Raw genomic sequence first — 24,443 nt, forward strand, 5'->3', positions numbered from 1 at the left:
GGGGGTCTGCAGGACAGAGGAGTTTGCGATACTGATCGCCTCCATGTCAGGTAAAACTGTTAAACTGTGGTAAAAATCACTGTTTTTTAAAGTGTAGGGATCTTACTAAATGTATGTAGACATTTTTTGATGAAATTTGCAGCATACAGGTCTATGCACAGCTGCAAAGTACTAACTTCCCTCTGTTTCCATTCTTTCCCAATGGCTGACCCCCACTTTCTGACCTTAACAGACATTCAGGTGATTGCAAACAACCCATAGATCAAATAGTGCATTCTACAGCTGTCAGTTCATCAACAGGTAGTCAAAGAATAATGGGATTTATTGCCAGTTCATCTTTGGTAAGTTGAAGAGTTCAGTAGGGCAGGGAACTCTGAATGGGGTGTGATGCAGACTGCTGGCGTATGTGAAGCCGCTATCCTCTGATCAGATCAGGTAGTGTTCTGACAAAAGCCCAGTCATGACAGCAGGAGCTCTCTAATTTGCAGGTATGGGATCACAGTTTAAACACCATCCCTACCAGGTAAGTTAGGATCTCTCCTGCTAATTGGTTTCCACTCTTTCAGCCTGCTGAGTCTTCCTCTGTCTACTCTAGTTCATAAAGGGATCTCTATAGGTATCCCCTTGTGAGCTGTGGGAGTCTGAGTGTCCATTATTTTTGAAACTGTAATGCTGGCATTGTTGGCCTTGAAAAAGAGAAAAGCCTGGTTAAAGGTGAAACAAAAAAAAACCCATCAAAAATGTTTTCTGAACTAGAAAGTCTTGTCCTTCACTTACAGATTCTGGATTAATGTATAGTTATCTTTTATTGATATGCTTTAAATGAAAAGCTCTTTCTGCTTTGCAGAGGCACTCTACACTTCAGCATGAACAACAGCATAGTGCTGGAATACACTGTAAGTCTAATTTCAGGGTAAACTAGGCTGCTTAACTGTTGCACCACAGCTCACATCTAGAGGGCTTCAGGGGAGAAGGATAGACCAGAATGCAATGGGAAAAAAGTCTTTAGGGCACATTTAGAAAAAAGAAACTAAAATAGAAAATAAATGGGAGAATAAACATATCAATGAATATCCAGGGAAACTGTTTTGACTTTGCCATAAATCTCTGATTTCCTTTGCCTTCACGTCGTGCAATACTGGAAATAAACAGCCGATAGGAAAAAATCAAGTTTCCTATACTCACACTGCTTTCTAGGAATCATTTCCCTGTTGTTCAGTCACATTAGATTCATTTTCGACTTTATCGAGCGTAAAACAACAAATCTGAAGCGGTTCCGTATCAGCAGGTTTTCATGTGTGCAAATTATTTGCATGATGAGACAAAGCGAGCACTCCTCATGAGAGTTCAAGCATGCAGAATGTGTTGAATAATGTACAGCTGCTTTGGCCTGAAGGAGGAAAGCTTCTAGGAAAAAAAACAGCCGACAAACAGTCTGTCAGCAGGTCAGACAACAGCAGGATAAAAGAAACCAGATGGAAACAATATTAACATGCAGGGGAATGCTCATCAGTCAGTAAGTAACAAAGACACCACTTTTACCATAAAATACAAAAAAAAAAAAAAAAAATCAGAGCACAGAAAGTTTTTAACCAAACCTGTCTGGTCTGGTTGATATAACCACCCTGTGTTTAGAAATCAAGGCAGCTGCACATCTTCTTAACCTAAAAACCAATAAATGCCAATAAACATAAATGTTCTGTTTGTTTTTCCTCAGTCCAAACCTCCAGGGGGGCACTCAGTTTGAAAAAACGAAGAACTCAGAGTAAGAATATGTACTTTCAAGTTTGCAGACTCTGCATGAACTTTAATAATTGATGCACTGAAAGCAACTTTTTCCTGCAGGATATAGACACAAGCTCCACCAAGGCAGCAGAAAAACACTTTTGTAATAGATTTGCCACTTTTGGTAAAACAAATCTCCCAAATCCGACTGTGAGTGTTCCATTAGGAAAGATTGTTAAACCATGACTACACTATATAAAACAGCCAATATGCTGTCAAGAACATAAAGCATTCATAGCCCGGTGTTTCCACTGGAAACTGTGTGAGATCCGAACACCAAGACAATCAGAGCACAGGAATGAGTGATGATAGCTGCATGTTCAAGCCTGGCCAACACTAAAAGGTTAGACAGTGTTAGCAGATGTTGAAAATGTTGAAGACTCTCACACATTTACAATTAACCATGGACTACAACCAGTGTGCCGACTCTACAACACTTCTAAAATCTCACACAAGCATGACTTGATAGTGGTCCAATATGGTGGATGAAAACCCAACAATCTTTAAATGTACAGCGCAAATTCATGACCAGTGATATCTCAAGAAACTTGACCACAAAACTAACTACAGACTGTACTCTTTGGTGAATTACTTATAAAGAAAGACCAAACATTAATCCATCATGAGTTCAGCACTAAGCAACATTTAGTTTAGTCACAGTGGAGGAGGAGAGAGAGAAGAGGGAGGAGAATAAACGAGTGAGATGAAGAGGAAGAAAAGAGGGTGATGCAGGAAAAGAGAAGAGGGAGATCCAGAAAAAGGAGGCTGATACAGAAAGTGTGAAGAGGGTGAAAGAAAAGAGGAAGGTGCAGAGACAGTAAAGACAAAAGAAGAGGTAGAGACAGAAAAAGAGAATAGAGGATACAATAATAGAGAGGAAAAAATGCAGCAAAAGAGAAGAGGGAGATGCAGAGAGACGAGAGAGATGCAGATACAAGAGAGGTGCAGAGAGAGAGAAGATGGAAATGCAGTAAAAATGAAGAGCAGGATGCAGATGAAGTGAATATGGAGATGCAGATATAGGAGATGTGCAGAAAGAGAAAAGATGAAAATGCAGCAAAAGAGAAAGAGGTGAAGAAAGGAGAGGCCCAAATAGAGAGAAGAGGAGAATTCAGAAAAAGAGAAGTTAACTGCAGAACGAGAACAGAGGGTGGCAGTTAAGAGGGAGGTGCAGAAAAAGAGAAGAGGGAAATGCAGAAGGAAGAGAGGTGCAGAAAGAGAAAATAAGGAAATGCAGAAAAAGAAAAGAGGGAGATGCAGAGAAAGAGAAATAAGGATTCAGTCATAAAAAATGAATCTGGTAACTCTTTCCAGAAAATTAAAGAGACTGAGAAAAAGAAAGAAGAACACACAAAGTCATCCTACCTGTGTTGCAGAAGCTTTATTGCAGTTTGCTTTATTAACCATATGTTGTTTCTTATCAGCTTTGTTGCAATACAGGAGCGGCATGACTACCTGTAACCTAGAGTGGCACAGTGGCCTGTGCCAGGTTTGTTTCTGTGGCATTGAGCTAGTGTGCTGATATATTTTCTTGTTCGTCTTGGTGCTGTGTGTAAAGCTCTGCACCTATGTGATTTACAGAAAACCAGCCTTTCCCGGTGGTTATGGAAGAATTTCAACTGCAGTCCATTCACGAAGCTCCGATAAACCCTGATAAAAATGTTGTTCTTTTGATGTGTAATATATTAAAGAAAGGTTTTTTCACTGCATACACCAACCATTGTTGATAGATCAGTAAATCCATATCAGTAACACCTCGACGCTGTTATACACAAGTTATTTCCCCCTCACTGTTAACCACTCATATCTTATGGCTTCCTCATTTGTTGAGTTGATTGGTCAGATTAACCACAGGAAGCTCCGTTTGCCATTAATCATGTCTGCCACATGCTCTCTTTTATTATTCTGTTGGCTTTTCTGCTGCTTTCATCATCACTGTGGAGTCGCCCTGCTGTGCAGATCTGTGTGCAGCCTGTGAACACTGTAAAACTGAATTAACAACAATGCTTCAGTTAACAAGCTTCATTGAATCTGCTGGAATCTCCAGAGAGTGAAATGAATAATGGGGAGAAAAAGTTTGGGCTGTCATATCTGTTTTTCTCTTCATATTTCAGGGGGTCTAACAGGAAACAAGGATCTTAATCTGTAGTTGATATTAGACAGAATTCATGATTGCTCCACCAGCAGGGTAAACTCAGATCGGAGAAGCTTGAAGACTGTTTACAAGACCAGATTAATTCAACTCTGCCAGTTTTCACATTCAACTTAAATGTTTATTTTTTTAAAAAGCTAGAGAAGAAAAGCAAACTACAGCTTTATTTACCACAGTTCTCAGTGCATTCATTTACTCCAAAACAAATGCGTGGTCTATGTATGCTTACTGTGTGTATTGCATGTTACTGTATGTGTAAGTATGTGAAATTATAAATGTGTGCCTGCAGATGTCTCTTCAGACCCTTGCCAATATTACAAATTATTAATATCACATGGATGTGTGCTGCTTTGCAGACACAAAAACTATGACTTGAGCTTTAGGGTGTTTTCACATTAGGAACAATCATCTAATGCCATGCCTGAGCATGATAGCTCCCTCCTCCCCTCTCCCCCCACATCCTGTGCCCATTTATACTGGGATAAGTGCACAGCCTGATGCAGTAGGTGGGGGCATGCATGTAAGTCTCCTCAAAGAAGAAGAGAAATAAGAAGAAGCAACCATGCCAACCTATGGCATTGAATCTGTCCTGCTACTATGGAGGTTTTTTATTATTTTCAAACACAAAAAACTTCCTTCTTCCTATTTTTTACATCTGCCGCACAGCTCAGAGGATGAAAGGAGCTGAGGTGTCGGTCAGTTTTTGAAGAAACAGGTCTTAGCCCTTTTCCGTGGTTGTGTTCATATCTAGCACATCTTACTACTAGAATTGGCAACATGTCTGTGTTGATTTGCACGCTGCACCGTTGCTTCGATTGTCCGTGATACCTCTCAGAAGACTTCTTAGGTGCACTGGTTTGAAACTGGTGCCATGAAAAAATCCTTAATATGTACAGATTTTCTATAAATTTGATAAATGTTGTACCAAGTCATTATTAGGGGACTTCTGCTTTGTTCCATTGACATGTGAATGGCATCACACCAAAGTTAAATGTGTTCCATTTGCTCCAAGCATGTAAGAGAAAGAGATTGTGTTGACATATCACTGCATATATGCACCAGCGCACAGACGCTGAGCCATTTTGCAGTTATTTGGGGAAAAACACCCTTTTCTATACAAATTGGCCTTATTGCATCAAACATCTAACGATGAAGAGGCTAACAGCAGGGCATTATTAGAGTAAAGTTTAGTCTACTGTCTATGAGAGCTGATGGAAGTGTGCTGAAGTTCTTATGATGCACAAACTTTCCAAAGAGCAGGAAACAATTTCAACTCTGTTTGACTTTGAAATAAATGATGATTAGCCATTGTGTGGGATGCAGGTGGGATATAGTACCCCTGATGCGGGTGCTGTAGGATTGGGTGGTAATGGTCAGAAATCCAGTGGGATTAAGAAAAGAGTCCTGTGTAGGGCCCTAGTATCATGAATCATGACATATCAAAAATCACCTCTTCAAGCAAATTTGGGCCCAGTACCCCAGTGTGGAACAGTTACTTTTATCCTGCCCAAATAGAAACAAGCTATGGGGTCAAGTTTACATGGGTGCAGGCCTGTGAACCTTCCCAATCTTTGTTTAAAGTCCTGTTAGTCAAGAAAAAAATAATGATCTAATGTTGGAATCCATGCTAAAACCATCATGTTTTAAGCTGGGTGAACTAAACCTACTGTATTGTAAGCGCAGTAACTTGTGATGTGTTCAAGGCTGACTCGGTAAAATGACAACTAGGTGAGGTTAATTAAAAGGGAACATGGTGTGTTAAAATGTCATATGAAGAAAATAAAAACTCAGGTTTTGTGGAGAAACAAGTTTCTGGAGGAGAAAGCTACAATAATGTTGGCTTTCTTACCAAAATAAAATGGAGAAATTAGTTCTGTTCACAACATGTTATTGTTTCATCTTTTAACCGAGTAATAGAAAAGTATTTATTGATTTATTTTTAAAGACTTAGATTGTTTGGGAATATTTCTAAAGATGTATGAATAGCCCCAAAATGATGACCCCTCCCTTGTGTAAAATCTACTGTATGCCAGTTCATAATACTATTAACTATGTAATTTATATCAAGTGCTGATTTATAAATGAGTACTATTTATTTATATTAACCTTAATATTTTGCTCATAAAGTCTATTTAAAGGGAGAAAACACTTTAACTTAAAGTAATGGCTAAATTTAAAAACCATTATATTTTGACCGTAATTGGATCAACTTTTGTCAAATTTAAAGTTCAAGATTTTTGTCAACTAGAAGTAGAATGAAATTTTGAAAGTCAGCTAAAATGCAACTTAAATTGTAAAAGATTTTCATCTGAAGATTAAAACTCGGATGTGCCCTTTTAGCATCAACTATCTAATTAAGCCAAAACCACTGTAAAAAAAAAAAAAAAAAAAAAAAAAGCCTGAATGCTTGTACTTAAATCAGCATGATGACAAACACAACAGAATCTAGATTTGACAATATTTTTCTGTCAACATGGAAAGAGCGGGTTTATGACCTATACTGCAGCCAGACAGCAAAAGGCAATTTAAATCTTTTGGCTTCACTTCCACGTCTCTGTTGCACCGTCCATCTGAATACACAGTCTATGGCTGTACTCTAACACAGTAAAACAAGCAAGTAGTGAAACTTTCACACTGCACATAACTTTGCTACAAAAACAAAACATCATAAAATTCCAGCACCGCAATTCCTCAAGGGTAGCACCCTCTGTGAATTTTTACTCAGTACACACAGCAGTAGAGTAATATCTCCAGAGTCAAACTGACCTACTGTACTTTTTCTCACTTTGAAATGCACCAAACCCCCAAACAGCAAATACAGTCTGGCCTCCAGCAAGCCACAGCAGCAGCAAACTTAAAGCAAAGTCAGCTGAATGTCTTGTACTTACATCCCACCATCATCATCGCCACTGAGAAGATTTTCTCCCCGTCTGTTGTGGGTGCGATGTTCCCAAAGCCGATGGTAGTCAGGCTGGTCATGGTGAAATACAGAGAGGTGATGTACAGAGAGTCCTTTCCTGGGCCGCCCTCCCATTGGCCAGATCCGCTGGCGTTGTAGCGGTAAGGTGATCCGATGCTGTTAGCCAGCTGGTAGAGCCAACTGTCCATTTTTATAGTGTTGGTCGCTTCGTCGATGACCTCGTAATCTCCAATGCTGTACCTGTTCACACAAAAGTTTGAGTCTGTTAGCAGGCAAGACAGGATAAATCAAATTAAAATGATTATTCTGGTTGATATTTGGAGAAAAGGTTCAGTTAAAGTGGTCTTGTACTTTGAAAAAGTGTAATCGTAACTATCATTACCTGCAACATTTTGAACCGTGTGGAAACAGAAAGCTTCATGAACAGTAAACATTTGAGGAACAACTTTATTAAACAGACCTTTTAGCTCGTTGCCTTCATCTTGGTCATCAAGAAACAGATTTCAAACATATTCTACAGATGTGGACGTACATATTTGCTACACAAGGTACATATGACTCTGTATTTATCCTTTTCCCGTCTAATTTGATCAATAACTGCTCGTGGTGCACGGAAAAAATAGAAGAGACTTCAAATCTTAAAATTCTCTGTGCATGAGACGTGCAGAATCAGTCTGAAACAGCGGTTACTGCATAGGTACGGTGAGGAGTGCTGCGGCTAAGTAACGTCACAGTGCCAGTGCAGACCAAAACATGGCGGCCTCCTGGTGAGTTTATATACTCAAATTACTCAAAATGCAGGTATCTAGTGAATATTTTAGTTCAATATACATACAAGAGATACAAACATCAATCCAACAAGATGAACTTGTTTGGTCATGCAGGGTTCCTTTAAAAAAAAAGGCATCAGTATAGACATACAGGCATAGAGGCGTAAGTATCAAGTATCCCATGTTTCAATAATGTGTCAAATCCCTTTAACAGTAGGTGTAGCATGTACCTCTTTCCACAGTGCATAATCCAGGCTGCAATTAAGTTTCCCATTAAATATTATTAGCAAAACAAATTAGTGAAAGATTCATAAAATGAGACGATGTTGCCTGTCTTTAAAGAAATAATGCTTTTAAGCTGTTCACTGATGCCTGTCCTGACTGCCAAAGGACAAAACTCCCCCTGAATCTCTTCGAATGTCTTAATCCTTTCATTATTTATGCACATTAATGCCAAACATAAACTTGAGGTCCTTTCATTTACTTTAAGAATATGCAACAAGCCACTTAGTGAGCCTTAAATCTGTTTATTAAAACCATTAATCATTTATTTAAGAGCAGACTAGGGAGCATAAACAACATTTAGGGCTTTACTTTGGTCTGTCAAGGCTCATATTCAGCTATTAAGGTCATTTATTTTCACATTTATCTTAATATAGGGACTAAATGCAGTTCTAGAGGATTAAATTAGTGGTTCTGTTTGAATTGTATATAAAGTTAAACTCCAAAAATGTACCCCTGACTCACAGCAGGGGCAGAAAGATGCTTTTGTTGTGTTTAAAGTTAGTGAGTTTTCTCAAATATGGAATGCTTTAAAAACTTTCTTTCATGCAGAAGAAATGGTTTGCTATCAGCCATAAATAACTCTTCAAATCACCCAATGTAAGACAGAAAGAAAAGTGGAGTTTATAATGAGCCAAACAGCAGCAGATGCTTTGTAATGTACAGATGGAGAGGGCAATATTTAGCATACAGAACCAATTAGAACAGTTTGAAAAACAAGTGAAATCACAGCAGCCAGCAGGAGCTTCTGAATGTTTCTACACTGTGAGAACATTAGCGATCTCTTAATGACTTTGAAGGAAAAAAATAAACTGTTTACCAGATACAGGCGAGCCAATGAGCCACCAGTCCGAACACGCAGACCAGCAGCACCAGAACAGCTGCTCCGTACTCCAGGTAGTGGTCCAGTTTCCGGGCCACCCGGCCCAGACGCAGCAGGCGGACCACCTTCAGAGAGCTGAACAGACTGCTGATGCCCTGTGGGGGAAGAATGGGGGAGTGAAGAAGGGAGGGAGATTTTTTTATAGAAGTGAAAGCAATGAAGGGATAAGGTAAAGAGGAAACAAGAAGTGAGAAGAGGGGCAGCATGGAGAGACAAGTTAAAACGAAGAGGAGGAAAGAGGAGTGCAGAGAGATTTCAGGAAAAGTGTGAAGTGGAAATAAAGGGAGGGGAAGGCGAGAACAGGAGAGAAGAAAACAGAATGAAAAAATGGTTACTTAAATACATTTCTGGTATTAGTTGTGAAATTAAATAAACAATAGAAACCACATTAAAAAACAGTGTGCAGATAGCTTATGCCACATGACTGGTGTTAGGGCCTGAAGGCGAAAAATAACTTAGCACTGCCTTTTTAATTTCCCATCCCTTTGAAACGATGTGCACATCCCCTGACATGCTTTGAAAATGGAAATTTCAAAATAAACTGCAAGTCTGGACCAAAAGGCAGCCTCCATGGTCAGACGTTTTAAAGAAAACACAAGATACTTGTGCTCTACTGAAGGGCACTCAGAGATCCCCTAAGCCCAGTAAACCCTTAATACTAGGCCCCACAAGTCAACTCTGCAGACCAATAGGCAGCTAGAAGCCAGCCCAGGAAATTTATCATCTCACATCTACACATGGCTACAACAGCCCAAACAGTACTTCTGCCTTCAACAGACCAAGGTACCATATATGCAGGCTCCTAATGACAATGCTGACACTACCTAGCATGACTCAAACTGTTCTTGTTACAGATTTTACACATTAAATTGCAAGAAAGTCAGAGAGAAATCTGAAGAGAGAAGCTCTACCTCTCCTTACTCCCTCAATTTCATGAGAGAAGAGAGAAAGCATAATGTGAACAAAGAGCTGAGGCGCCCTGACTGGCCTTGAGGCTCTACCTCCACCTACACCCTCTATTTCATATGAGAAGGTAGACAAAGAAAGTGTAAACAAAAACCTTAGCTAGAGGGTGATGCTCTACCTCTCCCTACTCCCTCATTTTTTTATGAAAGAAGAGAGAAGAGAAACATATGAAGAGAGAGCTTAGCAAGCAAGCAGTGACGGATTAAGGTGACCTGACTCGGGCAAATACACATCCCTGACTGGGCTTGAGGCTCTACATCCCCCTACTCCCTCATGTGGAAAAAGAGAAGAGAAATGTATGCAGAGATAGCTTAGCAAGAGTAAGGTGCAAGCAGGGACAGGGTGAAGTGACCTAACTGGGGTAAGCACTCACCCCTGCCAGAGCAGGCTGATGCTCTACATCCCCCTAATCTCTTATTTTCATGAGGAAAGAGAGACAGATAACAGTCTGAAATAGAGCTTAGCAAAAGGACAGGGAGAAGGAGAGAAAAGATGAGTTGACCTGACTGGACTTGCATTAACCCTGCCGGGCCAGGCTGTTGCTCTACCTCCCCCTACTCCTTATATTGTCATGGGGGAACAGATAAAAGTGTGGAGAGCTTAGCAAGAGGTTGAGGGAAGGCAGGGTGAAGTGACCTGACTGGGTCTAGCACTCACTCCAGTCAGGCTAGGGTGATGCTCTACCTCCCCCAACTTCCTCATTTACATAAACAAAGAGAAAAAGAGTGAGGAGAGAGCTTAACAAAAGGAGGGAGAAGGAGAGATAGGATAAGGTGACCAGATTGGGATGCTTTAACTCCCCCTACTCCCTCATTTTCTTGAGGAAAGAGAAAAGTCAGAAAAGAGAGAAAAGTGTGAAGAAAGAGCTTAGCAAGAAGGTGGGGGAAACAGAGACAGGGTGAGGTGGCCTGACTGGGCTTTCTGCTCACTTCTGCTGGGCCAAGCTGATGCTCTACCTCCTTCTACTCCATAATTTTCATGAGGAAAGACAGAAAAATGTGAGGAGAGCTTGGCAAGAGGACAGGGGAGGGTGAGATGCCCTAACTAGGCCTTGCACTCACTTCAACTGTGCCAAGCAGATTCTCCTCTTCCCATAATCCCTCAATTCATGAGAGAAAAACTACAGAGACATGTGTGAAGAGAGAGTTTTGCAGGAGGATTGGAGAAGCAGAGACAGGTTGAGGCCCCCTGACCGGGACAAGTACTTACACCTGCCTGACTGACTTAAAGCTCTACCTCTTTTTACTCTCTCCCTTTCATGAGGAAAAGGAGAAACGAGAAGACAGGTGAGTTGAGTGGTTTTGCAACCTTAATTTCGGGCCCCAGCTGGCATTATTCCTCATCATCTTAATCTAATGACTGGTTTAAACTGCTTCATCAGACATCTCATGAACTATCTATCCCAAACTCTTCCTGTACTCCCAGTTCTCCCAATAATGAAACTGCTGACCTTGTGCCAGATATCACGTACTTATTTAACAATCTTTGAAAACAGAGAAAAATGCATGAGCTCAGTTGACAAATCCAAAAATAGGATGCAACCAGTATTTGGCTAAAGTAAACAGCACATTATCAGGGCACAAAGACTTCTAATAAAACAAAAAGCCATATGAAGTTTATGCACACAGCTCTCAGTCTGTTTCAGGTGAACCTGTTGCCCCTTGATCACTACAAGCTGTGAAGAGAACACATGACATGTGTTCGCTTGTACCGATGCAGGGTTAAAGCAGGGTTAGCATGAGCACAGGGAACAGTGTGCACAAAGGCCTGGAGCATCAACAACATGCTGTTTTTTTGTCTCATGTTACATGTCAGTGCATCTGAATGGGACAAAGTAAGTAAGAGAGAACCAGTGATTTATTCAGCAGGGTTACTGTACATATTGGCCTCGAAACACTTCAATGCTGAAGCGTCTGGAAAAGAAAAGTCCAACTCACAGCTGGAACATGGCTGCAGGGGATTTACAGTATATACTATAAAACTCACCCACTCATCCACAATGACACACACAAGCACACAGGGATTAACTACGGAGTCAGTTTTTTCAGCTTTTAATTTTCAAACTAACTCGTTGAAAAGTGAAATACAAAACTTTTCACTGTTTGAATTTCATAGCTGATATTGCATTTTTCCTATGTTGCCAATATTTTTAGTCAAAGTAATTAAGATAACTATTTCTGAAGTTATCAATCATGCATATGCATATTTTGGTATTAAATTGCAGCTCTGTCACTTTTTTCTGTACACAAACTGAAATCCACTCTTAAAACTTTGCATTTTTTATGGCTGCACTCTTACATCACATTGAATATTCGTGCTGTAAATCATTTCATGTACATGAACTGCTATTCAACCTGAAAGGCTATGAGTTCAAGAAAGCCTACCAGCACAGTGTCTGCATTTATTAAAACATGGGCAGGGTCTGTAATATTCATGGTGATATTAGACAAGAGCTCTGTCCATTACCTCAGGAACATTGCTCAAATTTACCCACTACAATGCATTTCTCATCAGGATCCATAGCAAGAGCCTTCAGAAGCTCTATGATCCCTCTGACATTTCACTGGTTCTCTGTGCATCTCCAGATTGAATACAGAATCTTCCCGCTCCCATGGACTGATGTGAGCAGTCATACCGATAGACGTCTTCATCGGACAAACCACCACAAAAAACTCTGCTGCAGAAACACGCCAAAGGATTTGACTCCATACTTTGGGGGATCTGGCTTTTGAGTAGTGTAGTACTGGTGTGGTCTGGGAGGGCATTGTTTTATGAGGGCATTTGACTGATACAATGGTAGTAGAAAAAATTGAACAGAGCTAGAGTGGCATCAGCCTTTTGGTTATTGAGGGGTGTTTCCTTAAATCCTTGGAATCCACAATACTGACGACACTGTCAAAAACTAGCTTTGGATTAGCCTAGCTTGGACAGACATTATTTTACACTCTTCTGAAAAGAAAAAGGAAAATAAACCTGATAACATCTCCAGCTTCAAATGACACAGAAAAACACTGGAAAAATGAATGAACTGTCAAAATTATTGATGACTGTTGTGGCATTTAGTCATCATTTTTTAAACTAATGACTGTAGTTGTTGTGGTAGCTACAATCCGTTATTTTTATTTGTGTTTCTTATTAAAAAATGGGACCAGTTAATTTGTTCCCCAGTGATTTATCAAGATAGAAAAATCAGATGTGTAACAAAACTCACCTGTCAGAGGATGAAAACCATTTGTTTAAACTCTGCCCTGTCAAAGTCCACACTCTGTCTTTCCAGACATGTACTTACTAGAATGTGGCATTAAATTACTGATAATTTACCCATTTTTAGCTAAAACGCAGCTCTGAGCTTTCAGCACAGTGAAAATGGGCAAAGAAGTTTGGCTTTGTCAAAGTATCTCCAGTCCAAAGGGGTTATAAGGTTAAAATGAAAGCTCTAAAATGTCTAAAACCTATTGACAGATTTAGAGGGTGACCTATACATGAATTACCATACATTATTACTACAACTATTCAGCCACTAAAGTTACTTTAACATGTTTCTAAGAGGCCATTTTGGATGGTTATGGATATGGTGTGCACTGAGATGTGGCTTGAGTTTAGGTGAGCCTGGGGTGAAAAGAAACCTGTGAGTAATGGAGATATGAGGCTTCTGCCACAATGCATTTCATCATACATTCCTGTGCATACATTTTAGAATTTTAAGGCACTGAGGGGCCTGATGTGTCACCACTCAGGGCTGGAAAAGGGGTGACCAGGCATTTGCTGTTAGGGCTCCCACCCTTTGGAATAATTTACCTGAAAGTCTCAGACTTGAACAGAAAACACACCTTTTAAGATAGACTTTCTCTGCTTTTTAGATGTACTTTTATTTGTTTTTACTAATATTTTGATGTTTTAGATTTTCATTTTATTTCATAATGTCTTTTTGTTTATTTATATCGTTTTTAATTCTGCATTTTGGAATATATGGTTTTTATCTGCTTTGCTGGATATCTTGTAAGGCACTTTGTAACTGAAGTTTCAAAAACATTTTATTAGGGCCAACGAAAAAATTTTTAAAAATGAAGATATGTTCATTTTTGTGCAAGAAATTCAACATTTTTGAAAAAGAAAATTGAGATAATGAGCCGTAAATATAGAAGAAGTCAAACTCAGTATTTAAAAAGTTGAAATGTACAAGAAAAAATTTAAATTCTAAAGTTTCAAAAGTCCTACATTTTGACACTAGAACATTTTAAGTCATTGGTTGGATTTTCAACTTTATAGTCTCAAAAATCCGACTTTCTTGTTCACGTACGTTTACAACTTTTTGAGTAAAAAAAGCTTTTTTTTCCCTCATAAATAAATGGCTATTTAAACTTAAGGACTTTGATTTTTTTTTTTTGAAAATATATTTTTATTTTCATAGACTGACCCTAATATGTTGTTATAATAATGGATAGATTATACAAATATCTTTTGTCAAGAACAAGTTTATGTAGGCCTATTATGATGGGATTTTGTCAATGAAAACTATTAAAACTGATGCTTAATTTTTCCAAGTCAGTCATGGGGGGCTTAGCTTTTATATGAGTAGACGGGGCCCTAAGGAAAAAAGGTTAGGGACCACTGCCCTAGGCCATTCTTACTCACCACATTCACCCCTTACTCAGCACTAAAGGTGTGGACATTGTTATTTCTGCTACAGATGCAAGGACATCCAGAGCACATCTGGGGTTGTGTCAATCCTCCTGCCCCCGGATGTTGCCCTCTGGCAGCTTAGTCCCCACACTACGCCTTATTTCAGCCTCCATTTTTGACCCAAACATACCTTAAAGTCCTGCAGAGTGCTATAGTTGTTCATATGAATGTTTATTTGTTCAGGCTGTCTGCATTAATGCATTAGTCACAATGCAATAAAGGCCAACGATTGGTGTGTTCATCTTCAAACACACTAATCCCATGTTTTATTGTCCCTCTCAGTAAACCTTAGTCACATCAGTGTCTCCCTACAGTCACAGTGATGTTATTAGAAAAGGACAAGTCAAAATCATCTGCTCCTTGTGATATCAAACATTGACCTTTTTTTTTAAACATTCCCGGATTTTATTTTCAATCCATAACAAGTTCTTTTTTCCAAGGTTAGTGTCATACTGTTGATCTACCCACAGTTCCTTACTTCTTTTTCAAGAAAAAGCAGGTCTGTAAAATAAAAAAGAAAGTCAACAACCCTTAGTTTAAACAAGAAATATCTAAAATGAAACCAAAAAAGGTTTAAATGAAAAAAGTGGAATTTCCATCATAGAATGATAAAGGCAAATAAGAAACAGCTCTAAAGTCCTACCTCACACAGTCTGCACATGTTCGATACTTACTCAAACACTGAGCCAGCCTGAGAAAGAGACTAAAAATAAACAAAAAGGATTGTTTAGAACCACAGGAGCAGCAGCAGCGCCCCGAGGCGTCAGCACGCTCTGCACCATCCGTTTTAACACAATTAACAAAGTGGAGCGTTCAGATCGGCAGAGGTTTAACACCTACGGTCTGCAGCTCAATATTTACAAGTATGTAAAAAATAATATTTTTCTCATTACGGAGCACGAAGAGAAGAGTAGTAAAATAACTCCTGCAGGGTTATCTAATGATGGAGGCTCAGCTGTTACGTAATAAAGACGGAGACTGCTGAGGCCGAGGCGTGGTGCTCTCTGCAGCTTCATTTGAGCTCTTCACCTGCAGCTCAGCTTTCACCTTCATCCTGATGTTCGTTTTCCCCAACCTATGCTGATCACCAGCTCCAGTCAGCTCTTGTTCCCTCAGCTCTTGTTTGACCTTAATTTAACCCCAGTGACAGACTTAGGCATCCCCTTTACTGCTGAGAAACACTGCTATACATGAGACAAGTTGGTTTGAAAAATTCTGACAGTATTGAAAGATTGATTTCATGAGTTTCTAGTTTCTGTAGTCACATCCTGAACTTTTCAGCCTCTTGAATCGTACACATTGATCTTTGACTTTATTTCCAACTTCTTTTCAAACTACATGTTCAACTCATTTCTCTGACTCAGCAGGTTTTGCTTAACCATTTACCTCAGGATTTTCTGTCAGTTTTTACAACTGCAAAATCTTGCAGATAAACAATGTGTGCATGGAAAAACTACAGCTGCGACAGCATGATCAAGGTATCATTATTTGTTGAAGAGGATGGTTTGCCTCAGTGGTAAGTTTATAACTAGTTTGTGAAATAAGTTTGATTCATAGAGAATATATGGCTCAAAAAGATAGAGGCGGGGAAATGTGAATGCATGTTTTGAGGACATCACAGAAATGCATTTCAAATCTTGTTTTACCAGTGACTTTTAGCACTGTGCTTATTGAATTACCTGCACATAATAATAGATACACTCACTGACCACTTCATTAGACACATCTATGTAATGTAATGCACACAATAACAACATCTCTATGAGTTCTACCTTGATAAATGTATGACTAGATGATTCATTCTTCTTTGCTGAGATTACAGTGATTGTTGCTGTTGTTGTAAGAGGTGTTCCTAATATTTTGACCACTTTGGTGCATGTGAGTGGGATTGGCAAAACTCCTCAGTATGACGCTCCTCACACCAACACCCACTACCACCTCCATAAGAAGCACACAAAAGAATGATCAGCTTTTTGACAGTCTTGCTATTTGTTTCATTTATCAATTAAAAAAAAGTATGTAAAAATTAAATTGGCCGATACATCAGTAAGCAGGATTTTTTTTTCTCTGATATTGGTATTGGCATACTTAAGGTTATAAAGACTTTATCTCAAGCCTTTGTGTAGGAGCCACCATCAAGTCAGGCAGACTATCAGTGGAAATCATGTTTGAGAAAATCATGTTTCCACATGTCCAAAAAGCACCTATTACTGACTAAGTAATGTGTGTTCTGCAATGTGCACATGCACAATAGTTACACCCAGGGCTTGACATTAACTTTTTTGCTCACTGGCCACTGTGGCATCTTGTTTTTGAAAAGTAACTAGCCACTGAGGATTTCCATTAGCCACAGATTTGTTGTTGGGAAATTTTGTGCTATTTGCTAAATTGGGTACGTCTGGTATGAGATGAAACACATGCTCCATTTCCCTCTTTAGTGGATATTAGGCTTATACTAATGTTAAAGCATGTGCTGTTAATTAACTTTATTTAAAAAAAAAACAGAAATGCAGCTGGTTTCATAAACATATCTAATTCTCACTCAGACAAATCCCCACCAGAGAATGCTGAGTTTGTGGCGCTGATAAATTCCACCGGCCAAAGTGGCTAGTTGGAGTCAATCTGGTACCTGCCACTTAAATCTGGCCTAAATCCACCTGCATTTGGCTAGTTGGCAGGTGTAAATGTAAAGCCCTGGTCACATCACAGGACATACAATATTAGTCATGTGACATTTAGCATTCACGTTACAACTTCTGTGTTATTTGATGCAAACTGAAACTGCATTCTTGCTTTCATGACCTAGGGTGAATTCCATTTCTACCTCTTAGCCCTCATCTTAGCCCTGACCCTTGGTTTTTGCACGTTTACATCAAGTGAACGGGTATTCTAATTCTCTTTTGAATCAAGGGCTAAGGCTTAGGGCCAAGGGCTGCATAGCCCTTGAAACAAAGATTTTTCAGGACCACACTTGAAACCAAAGGATGTGATGAATTTTCCACCACGCACTGCGTTCATTTGCAAAAAGGCACAACGGACCATGAAGGAGGCGCATAAATGTAAATCTATAAATGATTATAAAAAATAAAACAGTTGTGTTTTCTCATATATTCGATCTTAAGCTACTAGGGATGGGGGTTATTGTATTTACGGTATGTACACGTGTAAAGGGCTATTAAGTGTATGAATAAATGGAGAAGTTCAACACGGAGATCCATAGTTTGAACAAGATGGTCGAAGCTTTATTGTCACCTCTGATGACGCAGCTGTTTATCGGCAATGTATGATGATGAACAGCAATAAAGTGGCGTCTCATTTCTTAAGGGAAAGTTTTCACCCCTACCCCTTACCACTCTGTTTCAAGGAGCAAGAGGAAGGGGTAGACGGGGGGGAAGGGTTAAGGGGTAAAAATGGGATTGGGCCATATTTACAGTATAAGCTTGTGCCCCATGCATACAGACATGTTCATACTACATATGATGCTCATGACAGAAGCTCAGAGCCAGGCAGATCATAGTGAGTGTTTTCACACTATCAGCAGCACCCATGCTTTAAAGCAGTGGCATCTATGGTTCCTTAACAGCATGGATATGCCTGCGGTTATTTGCATAACAGCAGAGTGTGAGAATCACAACAGGCACTAAAGATGATTATCTCTCATTTGGTTAGGCTGAAAGAGTTGGTCATGTAGACGAAACATAACATTAAACATAGTTAGAAATGATTCATGGCATTTAATTTAACACCGCAACAAACAGCACGTTTATTTTTAAGTTTAGCCGAGAAGAAATGTGTCACTCTGTCTGGGGACTGAGCTCATGTCCACCTGAAGAGGTGGTCTCAGGCATGATTTGTGAATGTGGGAGGAGCAATCGGGCCCAAGGGCAGTATGAAACAATTGTGCCTAATGTGAAAAGGTCCTAATTATACAATGCACTAATGTTAACCAAAATCCACATATATGTTTAATAATCACTAAAAGAAGTTTAAAAAGAGATTTTGTCTGTTCTGTATGTCTCCTGATGCCAGCATTATCTACAGCACAAAAGGAAAAACACTGAAGATATGGGACCTATTACAAAAATAAACAGAATTTCTACATAAATGTGTGTTTCTGCGCCACACCATTACTTCTTAAATTAAACTTCTCTCAGTGATTTCATCTCAGTGTCTAATAAGACTCATTTTCTTTGATCTTTTCTTCTGAACTCTTGTCTTGTGTAAGCAGATCTTTGCTGCACCTTTGCCTTTCCTCAGATTCCTGACGCAGGATTTTTCTGATGTCACACACCCAGCCAGCCCTCTCCGCCTATCCCAACCTCTCTCTCCACCCCTCTCCAGCCACAGCTTCAAAGACCTCCCCTCGGGACTTGGACGGCTCCCAGCTCGTATGTAAATGTTCCTAAATTAAGTCGCCACAGGCCAGAGCAACGCAGATGAAAAGAGCATGAGTCAAGAGCACGCAACGCATGTAAAATCATGGCTCATAAGCACCTGTTTACCCAAACAGAGGCCGGCGAAGTGAGACGGCGTACAGACGGCGATTACACGTCCGCCGGGAAGCTCCTTTCACAGCACCAGCTTTTCCTCTCATTATTTTCAAAGCGGAGGAAGCACTGTTGCATGTTCCTGACAGCACCAGGAGCTTAACGTGTTTTCAGCGCTCAATCCGGCGAGCGTTAAATCATTTAAAATGTCTCAGCTTTTAGCAAAAGAGTGCTATGCTTCAATTCGGTTTAATTGTCACTCAACAGCAGCAGCAGCCAAAAGCAAAACCATCGGCAGGGAGGAAAAGCAGGAAAGTGAAGGTGCTTTACAAACAGTTTCTAATCTTTTGAATGCTGGAAACACAAGAATAGACTGTATATGATTTTGTATACGCTATTACAAAAAGAAAAACAATGTTGATTAGTTTTATCCCTTATAAGATGAAGAATGCAAAATAAAATCTGCAGATTAAGGCAGTTAACCACATCATATTATCAGCAGACTATAATATGTAAAACTGAATGTGCAGGGCATAAAGAAACATGAAAGGCATCTTTAATCTCCAGAGTTAATCCATTTATATGTGCTTTAATTAAGGATTGACAAAATATTAAATACTAAAATATCATCATCCAGACTCACGTGATCGTGACCGTATCATCACATCAAACTATCCTATCATATCGCCATTCTGACTTGTGATACTGTTATGGAATCACTGATGCAAATGATCCATACTTCAGTTTAAAATAAGAAGAAAACAGGCTGCTTAAATAACCATTAATATGGGTAATGTATGGTATTATAGTATTGTATGGTATCATTTCCAGGGTTGGAAAGTAATTACGTTTACTCAAATTAATGTAGTTTAGTAGCTTTTTGTGTACTTGTACATTTTTGAGTCATTTTTAAAACCAATAATTTAACGTTTACTTACAGGTCCCATACAGTATTATTCAAAACACCCTTTTTCAGGCTTTTCTAACAAAAATATGTGCACCTGGCCTGGCCACAACCCCCCCCCCCCCCCCCCCCCCACCTTCCAGAAAATGTGTGCTGAAACTAGCCTTTTTAGATTTTCCCCTCATGATGTCATGTGGGGAGTTAGCTCCGCCCCCAGGTTCGGTTGGCCCTCCGTGCTTGGAAGAAAGTTTCGCCCTCCTCTCCTGATCCTCCCCTCTGCTGCCAGCTGAGAGGAGAATCAGGAGAGCCACATCCATGAAGCCACATCCATATCCTGAGAGGGGGCGGAGTCAGACAGCTCATTAGCATTAAAAGCCACAGACACAGAAACCGCTCGTTCTGAGCAGGACTGAAGCAGAGGGGTTTTTAGACGTGCAAAAATCCAATACTGTAGTGATTTTACAGCAACAAACTTCACATGTTTGGGGACCTCTGAGACCAATATAAACTTGTCTTAAAGGGGTAAAATATATGACCTTTAAGTTCACTTTGGGGGAAGTATTGTACTTAACTACAAAAAAAACATCGATTGAATGTGTAAAAACTTGGCACTTAGCACCATCATCAAGAATTTTGCCAGTAGTTTGGCATTGACAAGACGACAGTCAGTAGCACAATGTGTCATTATAACATTTTAATTCCCACATAACCCCCATGATCACATATGTTTACGTTGTGATTAAAAGACTGGGACTGCTGACAAATGTATGTGTCCCAAACAGCCACAGCTGAATGGCCTGGCTTTCATTCCTGCACCCCAACTGCTCTCTGTAAAGAGACCACACCGACCATCATCTCCTATGACTTATATATCTACCTCTGACAGGAACCTCATATAACCCCGCTTAGAATTTACTATACTATCCATTTAAATGCCCCCATAAGCCATGATAGCAAGCCAGAAGGCATACCACAGCCATGAAATATGCAGGCCCTCAATGAAATTGAGCCATATTAAAGTAATTAATTATACCTGCTTAAGAAAACAAAATACCCGCTGTATAAAAGCTCTGTTTCTATTGTTTTAAGCTGTATTCACATGATGTCAGCAAAAAAGGAAGAACAATGCAAAAAGAGTCTGCACTGGCCTGAGAGTGGCCATGTATTACACTGTTCTGAGGTACATGACCTAAACGCAGCATTTGTGAGTTACCTAATGATCCATCTTTCACCAGAGCAAAGTTAGGAAAATGCAAAGTACATAAAGTTAATTATGTGCAGAAAACTAAGCACTGATTGTGTTCCTTACGCTGAGACATGTTAATTAAGGATGCTATTTTCGACAAACCATATGGCTTGTCTTTAGGAGCAGCAGAACTTCATCCAAAAGTAATGGGGAACAAGTTTAAAGAGTTGAAAACAGACACTTTACATGCTTTTATTCTAGTATCTGAAGTGACAGAACTGTGAAAGAGATGATTGTTGCTCAGAAGAACCTTTGAGGGGCTGCAGGAATAGCAACAGAACTGCTGCAACCCTGAGGAGCTTGGACAAAGGCAAAGTAATGTGTTATAAATGGAATGGAGACATTAACTATCTCCAGATCTCTACATAAACTCACAAGTGATGCATTTTGTAAACTCAAGCACTTTTATTTTTTCTATTTTAATGTGTATAATATTTAATAACATTTGATTCTATTATAAAAAATCTTAAAGTCCCTGTAAAGTGAAAAAAAAACAAACAAACATTAAATCGGTATTTGTTTGACAGGCCACTGTGTTATGAACCACCAGGTCAAATTGCAGTCCTCATGAAAAACATCTCTAAGTTTATCAAATTTACCTTCAAAATCATGAAAAATGAGGCAGTAAAATCTGCTCTAGGATGGTGTGTGCGTTTCGGTTGAATAGGCTTAAGCCGCACCCACAGAAATGATCACATTTATGTCATGACAGACAGTTTAGAGCTAAAGCGTCTCAGTTTCTCATCCTGTATTTGACTCTTCAGGTATTCCTGATATGTCATTTTCGAGTTATTTGAAGTTATGTCTCTTTTTGATATCTGATTCTTTGTTGTAAAGTTGCTGCTGAAAACACCCCATTCCCTGACGTTGCTCTTCAAAATGAAAGTCTACAATGACGAGTAGCATTGGAGGTTTTCATTGAGACTGACTTGGCAGGAACAGGATGAATATATCATCGGATACTTTACTAAACTTTAGCATCACAACACTAACAGACAGGAGGGACTGAACTGTCTCTCTCACTGCTTTGAGAGAGACAAAGCCATGGTTCACTTCTAGAGAAAAGTAAACTATGGATTGAAATATACCTTCAGCAGTTGTGTTTGTTTCTGTTGCATCTGGTTAAAAAAAAAAACAGACAAGCACTCCAGCAATAAGCCTGCCAGGGTCTGTGCCAGGGAAGACACAGAAGTTGGGGATTAAATTTACTGTTTTCTGGCACAAAATCTCTCTGTTATGATAGTTTCAATGATCCACAGGCCACCATGGCTGATAGATTTTGGAAATTTATCTCAAAATGAATGAAAACACAGCATTTAACTGGCTGTTAACTTTCTTTGCCCTGCCAAAATTAAACCAAGCCAGGAAAGTGATAAACAAGTTTCTAATGTTCTGAATCAAAGATTCAGTCCGACATAGACCTCTGTGTTTTCACATGTTTACAGCAACTTTATTCCAATATACATAATGTGTTAAGACACACATTTTAAATTTCACTTTACAGGGACTTTAAGTATTATATTTAATAACTGCATCAATTTTTTATATGAGTTCTGTCTGTACACAAGAAAGAATAAATGATTAAAAGATGACATGTAAAGTAAGTTAAATCTTCATGTTGGGGTTTGTTCCTTCTGAGACTATTAATTGTAAATCACATTATGCAGCCCACCAGAAGCCATACCCACACAGAAAGCACTGCTTTCTGTTGTATAAAATATAAACTGCTGGCTACTTAATCTCATCACAGCAAAAGTCTGTCATCTGTAAACAAATTGGAAGTTGAAAGTGGCTACCTGGCCTCACAGCTTGAGTCTCAGGTTTGATTGGCTGCAGTGCCCAAAGCCATTTTGGTGTGTACCTATTATTAGCAGCCCTTAGAAATTGAGATTCCAGTCTATTTTGCATTCGTAAATTGGTTGGGGTGATGCCTGGATGCTTTTATTTTGCCAAAAAAAAAAAAGAAGCAATATGACCCTTCCACTGGGGCTCACTGAGAAACACCCAGCAACCAAATAGGCCTTTTTTGTTAGCGTGGTATTTGTAGAAAAAATTTAATCCAATGACCACAAAGCCAGGGGTGCAGGTTGGTAGAGCTGGCACCTCTTGTACTGAGGCTACAGTCACATTCCCTCCCTTTTTCTATTTAACACACACAGTGTTATTACGGCATAGCAAACAGCGTCCTCCGGCTTTTTCGGCTGCGGCGGTGGCAACATGCACGCCAGACAGAAAGGTCATCCTGGATTAGACCTTTTGGAGTCACGGTGGCGCCTGCAGACACGCTGTGAGCTCCCATCGGCCTGCCAGGCTCCTCCGTGACAACAGGTGGCTTCAGGACCCGTTGGGGGTTCCTCCCTGACTGACAGAGACACATGGGCCCCCACAATACACAACACAAACGCACACATGCTCTGACTCCACGCCACCTGTGCTGTAACCTGAAGAAATATCAACACACCTCTTCAGGAGGTGTTACATCACTGTTTGCTGTTTTGCAGCCATAGCTGAAGCACATCAGTGGTTCTGCTGATGTTACAGCTGACCTGTATGTGGCTGAGTGTAGGAGTTCCTGCTCTGAGATATATATAAAAAATGTTATGCCCAATATTTCAACAGAAGCAACAGAAAGAAAAGTCATATTGATGTTTTTGCATTTATTGGAGGACTTTTTTTTGTATCTGGAATACTAATTATTAATTACTCATTTAGCTGCTTTAACCCAGAGAATGTCCAATATAACTGCAAACAGCTCTAACAGCTAAAACAGCTTAAAAAATAAGTAAATCACATGTTAAGAAAACAAAAGGCATGGCAGTGTTATATGGAATTAATACAGTGCCAAGAATGTGATTGCAATGTAAAGACACCCGTGTCCAGATGGTCCAGTCACTTTTAATTGGTATTCCTGGTTACCATTTCGCCATGAAAACAAAAGAACCCTCCAAGCAACTCAGAGAAAATGTTACTGAAAAGTATAAGTCTAGGGATGGATACAAACATTTCTCCAAGGCTCTGAACATCTCCTGGAGTTCTGTTCAATCCATTAAAAGGAAATGGAAGGAATATGGCGCATGTGTAAATCTGTCTACATCAGACTATCCTCACAAACTGAGTGACCATGCAAGAAGCAAACTCATGAGAAAGTCCACCAAGACACCTATGACTACTCTGAAGGAAAGATTCTGCATGTGTTGCACAGGTTCTTCACCAGTCAAATTTTTATGGGAGAGTGGCAAAGAGAGAGCCACTGTTGAGGAAAACTTCTTCAAATTAAATCTCAACTAGAGTTCACCAAAAGGCACCTGGGAGACTCCATAGTGAAGTGGAAGAAAGTTCTTTGGTCTGATGAGACCAAAATGGTG

At 39.6% G+C, this 24,443-nt stretch overlaps 1 protein-coding gene across 3 annotated transcripts in view; it reads right to left on the bottom strand.

Moving 5' to 3' along the window:
• Window positions 1-24,443, bottom strand: part of kcnh5b (potassium voltage-gated channel, subfamily H (eag-related), member 5b) — a 266,042-nt gene that overhangs the window by 136,600 nt on the left and 104,999 nt on the right. For all 3 annotated transcript variants that reach the window (XM_041813394.1, XM_041813393.1, XM_041813395.1), the window contains 2 exons: window positions 8,730-8,887; window positions 6,826-7,097 (listed from right to left, as the gene is read on the bottom strand). In XM_041813394.1, the coding sequence (XP_041669328.1) occupies window positions 6,826-7,097; window positions 8,730-8,887 (430 nt within the window). The remainder of the gene's footprint in view (window positions 1-6,825; window positions 7,098-8,729; window positions 8,888-24,443) is intronic.

The sequence above is a fragment of the Cheilinus undulatus genome, linkage group 18, assembly GCF_018320785.1.
Source record: "Cheilinus undulatus linkage group 18, ASM1832078v1, whole genome shotgun sequence".
NCBI lineage: Eukaryota > Metazoa > Chordata > Actinopteri > Labriformes > Labridae > Cheilinus > Cheilinus undulatus.